The sequence below is a fragment of the Podarcis vaucheri genome (genome assembly GCF_965113315.1).
Source record: "Podarcis vaucheri genome assembly, chromosome: 13".
In the NCBI taxonomy this organism is placed as follows: domain Eukaryota; kingdom Metazoa; phylum Chordata; class Lepidosauria; order Squamata; family Lacertidae; genus Podarcis; species Podarcis vaucheri.
In genome coordinates, this window is record NC_138751.1 from 1,424,332 (window position 1) to 1,431,314 (window position 6,983).

Consider the following 6,983-nt stretch of genomic DNA (forward strand, 5'->3'; position numbering starts at 1 on the left):
CGGGTCAGAATTATGGGGGTAGGGGGGAAAGGGAACAAATAGACAGGTTAGGAGGCAGATTTGCATAGCTAGCATTCGACTGACATTGGAGGGAGACTGAGTTGAGAAACAGGACTAAGAGCACCTATTGATCTAGGAATGTATTAGATAATATGTCAAGAAATATACAATAATAAGAGTACATTCTCTTAGGACTAGCCGCCTGAGAAACAGTTTCTACCCAAATGCAATTCTGGTTTTAAACCCAGTATAAGGAGTCTCTATAGCAGTATATTGTATTTTAAAATGGGGTTTCAGAGTTTTTAGGGGTTTTTGAATGTCTTATGTAGATTTTTCAGTTTCATTGTTCTGTATGGGACAATGACAATAAAGATAATCGTATTGTATCGTACATTCATTTGCAAAAAAAGGAATATACAATGGAAAAGACGGGAAGTCTAGTGTGTTGGTATGTATATGATTTGGGGGGGAATTGGTTTTTGTTTTTTCTCTTTTTTGTTTTTCATTTTCTTTCTAGGTACATAAAATTTGTATATCATTTTTGTATACATGTTGGAAATTATATTACAGTAAGTCCTGTAATGTAATAGGACAACGTTTACCGATGTAATATAAGAATGTTAACAAAGAAATAAAATGCAAATTCGAAAAGAAGAAGAAGCAGCCCCCAAAGCGACAGAATAAAACAGGAAGAAGAAAAAATAGGAGGCAGATTTGGCTTTTATTCTTTTGAAATCTAATCCCGGAATTGCTGAGTGGGAAGGGAGACCCCCTAAAGGCCATCCATCCCAACCCGCAACACAGGAATCAACGCAGCCTGTCAATTCCTTAAAAATTCCTGAGAGTTTGCCTTTCGCGGGTCAACGGGGAGCTTATAGGGCAGGGATGGAAGACCCCACACAATGCCAGGCCTTCGCTGCCCCCTCCTCTCCTACTGTGAGCTCACAATGGCTTCTCCTCCCTGCCCCCCCCCCACCGGCTGGTTTCTTGGTCCTCAGTCTGCAATGGCAGCCCACCTCCTGCCATGTCTTCCAAACACAGCTCCTGCCAGGAGGTCGGGGACTTGGCCATCAAGTTTCTGGGCGGCCTGGTCTTGCTCTGCGTAGCCAACAACGTCATTGCTCTGGTGAGGACAGGCGAGGGGTTTGCGGGGGAAGTAATCCCCTACTAAGCCAGAGCCCCCTGTTGCAGGAATTTATGCATAGGTGGGGGGGGGTTGCCCCTCCAGCAGATATGCACCTGCAGCCCACTACCAAAACCAGCACAATCACTTTTGTGACTTTTGTGACTTGTCCCCACAAAACACTTCATCACAGTTTCTTCCTATCTATTCAAAGGGCCTTTGCTGCACGATACCAAATGTAAGAATTCACTGATAAATGTCTCTATGTACAGGCTCACAGGTGTTGCAGTAAAAAACACCCCCCAATCATTCAGTTTGTACAAACTTGACACACTCACACACATTCACACATGACATACGCGACACTTCTGTTATAAATTCATAGAAAATCACCCGTGCATCGGATCCGTACCGTTCCACTTTTATTTTCCTCTATGAAGGAAGAACTATCAAAGGGGGGTGGTTTGATACAGGGCAGCCATAATCCCTTGAGCATGCCAACACGTCTACAGGAGCCCTTCCCAGTTGGCATGCCAACCTTCATGGTCCTAGACAGCCTCTTGGGCTTGCCGATCAGAAAGTCAGCGGTTCGAATCCCCGTGACGGGGTGAGCTCCCGTTGCTGAGTCCCTGCTCCTGCCAACCTAGCAGTTCGAAAGCATGCCAGTGCAAGTAGATAAATAGGTACCGCTCTGGCAGGAAGGTAAACAGTGTTTCCGTGCACTGCTCTGGTTCGCCAGAAGCGGCTTAGTCATGCTGGCCACAAGACCCGGAAGCTGTACTCCGGCTCCCTCGGCCAGTAAAGCGAGATGAGTGCCGCAACCCCAGAGTCGGTCACGACTGGACCTAATGGTCAGGGGTCCCATTACCTTTAACATGGTGATTAGCTGCTAATAAAAGTTTGGGTTCTCTTTTGTTCTGGGCTTCCACCTTGTTGCACCTGGTGGCAGGTGGGAGTCCTGTCCTGACAGTCTTCAATCAAGACCAAGCCTACTGGCTCCTGTTTTGCTCTGGGATTCCTGGCTGGTGTCCTTGTTTTTTTGTCCAAGGGAGCCCTTAGATTTCTCCGTTAACATCCCCAAATATTAAGTCTCCAGCTGCCAACAGTGGCCAGCTAGGGGTGCCGGAACCCACCCCTGACCTCCTCCCTCTGGCTCTGGGGCAGGAAATTCAAGAATTGTAGACCTGTAGATTTTGGGAGGGACCCCTAAGGGTCATCTAGACCAACCCCCTGAAATGCAGGAACGACCCAAGCCCAGCTGGCCCACCTGAAGCTGGGACTGATGCCCCGCTCACTGGACCTGCTGGCCTGGCCTCATAAAAGTGAGCAGGGAGGGGCTGGGCGATGGGCTCTGTGGGGTGGGGAATGCTTTCCTCTGTCTTCCCAGACCCAGTCTCAAATCTTCCATTCTTGGGCAAGGTGATTGAGCGGGTGGTTGCTGAGCGACTCCAGGCACACCTGGAGGATGCGGACCATCTGGATCCCTTTGAGTCAGGATTCAGGCCTCATCATGGGACTGGAACCGCCTTGGTCAGGAGAAGTGAGGTCACAGGGAACCAGGCAGAGGGCCTCCTTGGTGGTGGCGCCTGCCTGGAACACCCACATCAACAACGATCTGACTTTCAGAAGACACCTGAAGGCAGCGCTGTTTAGGGAAGTTTTTAATGTTTGATCTTTGATCGCTATTATTATTCTGTTGGGAGCCACCGAGAGTGGCTGGGGAAACCAGGAATTATTATTAATATTATTATTTCTCACACACACCCCAGCTCTGCCTGCCTCCGCCGCCCTTCAGCAGCAAAGAGGTTCCCCGGAGCAAGCGCAAGAGAGAGAAGCAGGAGCAGGAGGAGAAAGAGGCGCTGGAGCCGACAAGCAGCCGAGGTCGGGGAGTCATTTTTTTGTGGGATGAGAAAACTTGGGGAGCCACCAGAGGCGGGGGGGGGGAGGAACAACGCAGGGCAGCCTTGGACCAAGATCCCCATTCACATCACAGCCCCTGAAAGATGCTCTCCCCCAGACTCTGCAGGGACCCCACAATGGATCTTTGCCTGGACTCTGCACAGTCCAGGATGGCCTGTGTTGCTCTGTCTGCAGCAGGCCCTGAGTTCGAGTCCTGACGGCATCTGCAGGCAGATTGGCAACCCAAGGAGAGCTGCGGCCAGCCAGTGGGCGTAGGGCCCTGTTCTTTGACTTTGGGCTCTCGGGTGTTGCCTGGACTGCAATTCCCACCTCCCTCAACCACGAGCTGGTAGGGGGTGAGGGGAGTTGGAGCACCAGGCAGCTTCTTCCAGGCTCCCTCCCTTTGCCCATCTTCCCGCCAAGAGAAGCCCCTTCCCAAACTTCCGGGGCTTGTCTGCACTGCAGTTTAAAGCGGATCTGAGGCTCCTCCTGTCTCTTCGCCCCATCCCAGATGAGGATGTCCCCAACCCACGGATAATCCAAGACCCCCTTGGGTGCGTCTAGATCAGCACTGTTTGCACGGGCCGGCAGCAGCAGTGGTTCTCTGGGGTTTGCCAGGCCTAGCTGGGTGTGTTGTCAGGGGTGGGGGGCTGAACCCAAGGCTACAGCCCCCCCTTTCAGCTGGAGGTGGTACCGGGAGCCCCACGGTGTGTGGGGTGGGAGATTCTCTTCCCTCTCTGCTTTTAGGTCCAAGACAGGGTGCAAATCAAGAGTCAAGGAACAACTGGATTTAAGGGCCGGGCAGCTTGGAGATGGCATGGGTGTAGCCGGGGGGGGAGGCAGGGGGCAGCCACCCCCCCATCAAACAAAACAATTTTGTTTGTTTAGTCGTTTAGTCGTGTCCGACTCCTCGTGACCCCCTGGACCAGAGCACGCCAGGCCCTCCTGTCTTCAGCAAAACAATAGAAACACTTAATTAACTTACCAACCACATTGGTTCTCCCCCCCCTCCAACAAAAGTCCTGCCCCACCTAACAAGATTCCTGGCTACACTCGTGGCTGGGGGGCAGAGTCACTTGCACCCAAGAGGGCCAGCCCTCCCATTCAGCAGAGTGAGGTGGCCACCTCAGGCGACTGGTTTTGGGGTGTTGAGAAAATGAATTTTAATAGTTGCATTTAAAAAGTAAGGGAAAGGGAAAGAAAACCCGCTGCTTGCAGGATTCTCTAGCTCAGATGATGATGATGATAATTTTATTATTATTATTATTATTATTATTATTATTATTATTATTATTATTAATATCCCGCCCTCCCCAGCTGCTGAAGCTGGGCTCAGAGCAACTAACAACAGTAAAAGTAACACAGTTTACATAAAATCACGGTCAATTAATTGAAATACATTCTAAAATCAATTCATTCTAAAATCAATTCAAATCAAATTAATGGCAACCATTGGGCTAGAGTTCTGTGAGGAGGGGGTCAGACTGTGCCTTGGCCAAAGGCCTGGTGGAACAGCTCCGTCTTGCAAGCCCTGCAGAAAGATATCAAGTCCCGCAGGGCCCTGGTCTCTTGTGACAGAGCGTTCCACCAGATTGGAGCCACAGCTGAAAAAGCCCTGGCTCTGGCTGAGGCCAGTCTGACCTCCCTGTGGCCTGGGATCTCCAAGACTTGGCTGACTTTGGCTGCTATGCACACACACACACACACACACAGAGAGAGAGAGAGAGAGAGAGAGAGAGAGAGAGAGAGAGAGAGTCTTTGCTGTTGTGCTTGAGGCAGGAAAACACCAGCCCCTGCTTCCTCCGCTTGCAACCCCAGCAGAACTCAGCCCAGTAGCAGCTGGAGTTAGGCGCATAGGGCAGACTGCTCTCAAGCATGTGCAGAGTGCCTTCCTGCAATGCTCCCTTGGAGGGGCTTCCCTTGCACGAAATCTATATTTTAGTGTGGCAGTACATACAACTTCGGAACTCCCTGCGTTTTGACACCAGGCAGGAGCCTTCAACGGCACTACTTCCGGCGCCAGGTACTTAGAAATTGCATTCTGTCCTGCGCGCATTAAAGTCGGGTTGCAAATTATTCCCCGTTTCCCTGGGTAACGGTATATTTTTCTGGTAAAGCGCTCGAGGGCGTTGCTGTCGCCGTTTCCTACAAACAGGCAGTTCCAAAAAAAATCTCATGAAATAAAAATCTCCCCTCGGTGGGCCGGTGTGACTTTGGGTACTGGAACGGCCGAATGCCTCTGGCGCACGGAAAGGTCCGCAGATCGGGGCGTCCAGAGAGGCCCCAAATTGGGACGGGGCGCACAGAGAGGGAGCAGCAATTTGGGGACCCTCCTCCTTGGGGCCTCACCCTCTTCTTCCTCTCTCCCCCCAATTTGCAGAAGGTGGACGCCCCAAGAACGCGCGCAGCACCCACCGCGCCTCCTCTCGTCCAGAGGCGGCTCCCCAGACGCACAGACATAGCTCCAGCCGAGCCCTCGACGGCGGCGGCGGCGGCAGCGGATTGAGCCGTCGGGTCTCCAGGCGGGACGGGACCGACGGGAAGCGCCCCGAGCCGTCGAGCAGCGCCCGGCGGCGGGAGCAGCAGCAGCAACCGGAGGAGTTGGAGGAGGCGTCGGGGCGGCACCGGCGCTCGGGGCAGCAGGTGGCGAGCCGCTCGCCGTCCCCTCGGGAGCGCCGCCTGCGCGCGCCCTGCCCCTCCAAGATCCTGATCCTGCGCACGGACTCCAAGGGCGAAGTCCCCAAAGGGAGCTGCGGCGGCGGCCCTCGAGGGCAGGTGGTCTACGACGCGCGCTGGCTCCCCTGCGTCCTGGGCGAGGGCGGACAGGCGACGCTGCTCCCCCAGCAGCTCCGGGAGCTGTGCAGCCGGACGCCCCCCGTCAGCCGGCCAGGGGGGGTCTCGCCCGCCCGGGTCAGTAAAGAAGTCGCGAAGTGAGCCCCAGACGTGTCCGCGTGTTTGTGGGGAGCGGAGGCTGCTGCCGCCGTGCGCCCGGGTACTCGCGCGTCCTGGAAGCCTCGCCTCCGAAAAACGGCCTTGGTGCGGGGCTAGGAAGGGATCCGTGGGAAAGGCAAGCTGGATCCTGCCCCTCTTCGACAGGAGGAGGCGAGGGGCACCGTGCGTCGCAGGGGGCTGGACTACTAGAGGACCCTTGCCAGCCAAAAGTGGTGGCACTCGCCATCTCCGGAGGCAGCGAGGGCGTCCAACCTGTGGCGCTTCAAAATCAACCCTGGAATTACAGAGCTGCAAGGCACCTCCAGGGGCCATCTAGTCCAACCCCATGCGCTGCGGGAATCCCTGGCCACCCAAACCCTTCTTTAAGAACCCAGGAAGGAGAGGCCACCAACTTCTGTCAATCTGGCCCTCAGAAAGTTCTTCCAGAGGCACCCCTTTCTCGCTTCTGCCCCAGGCTCTTTTTTGGCATGGCTGCTTTTACACAAGCCCTTTTCCCAGGCCTGGCGCTCTGCCTCTGGTCCCACCCAAGGGACTTCTCCTCCTCCCCTCACCTCCCAACAGGTGGGCAAAGGTGAGGCCTCTTACCTGCTTCCTCCCGGCGGGTCCAGCGCAGCTTCCTCTTTGCGGGAGGCGCAGGCTGGAGCTTGCAGAGAGGGGCAGGCCCACATCCAGACCTACCAGGGAGCCCCAACGGGAAGCTGGCAGAACCAGTTGGGGAGCCCGGATCCCCCACGCCCTGGACTGGCGTGCCAAGAAAGCGCCAGGATGCAGCAAAAGCAAGGGCTTCATATGCACACGGCAGCAGCAGATGGAGAACTGGGCTCCCTGCAGTGTCCTCCACCCCAGCGAGATTCTCCAAGTAGATGTTAGAAAGAACTTTCTGAAGGTAGGAGAGAGGGCCGGGCGCCCTCAAAAAAAGGGGGGCTCTCCTTCCTTGGAGGTTTCTCAGCAGAGACCCCTGCTGGGGATTCCCGTGCTGCAATTCCTGCGTTATTATTTCGGGGTTGGG

The 6,983-nt window shown here is 54.4% G+C and overlaps 1 protein-coding gene across 1 annotated transcript; it reads left to right on the top strand.

Annotated features, from left to right (window-relative positions):
* Positions 1 to 992: 992 nt before the first annotated feature.
* Positions 993 to 5,962, top strand: LOC309518075 (uncharacterized protein). The gene is made up of 3 exons (XM_082197894.1): positions 993 to 1,126; positions 2,893 to 3,004; positions 5,403 to 5,962. The coding sequence occupies exons 1-3, from the start codon at positions 1,025 to 1,027 to the stop codon at positions 5,954 to 5,956; spliced, it is 768 nt and encodes a 255-aa protein (XP_082054020.1). The 5' UTR covers positions 993 to 1,024; the 3' UTR covers positions 5,957 to 5,962.
* Positions 5,963 to 6,983: the final 1,021 nt, after the last annotated feature.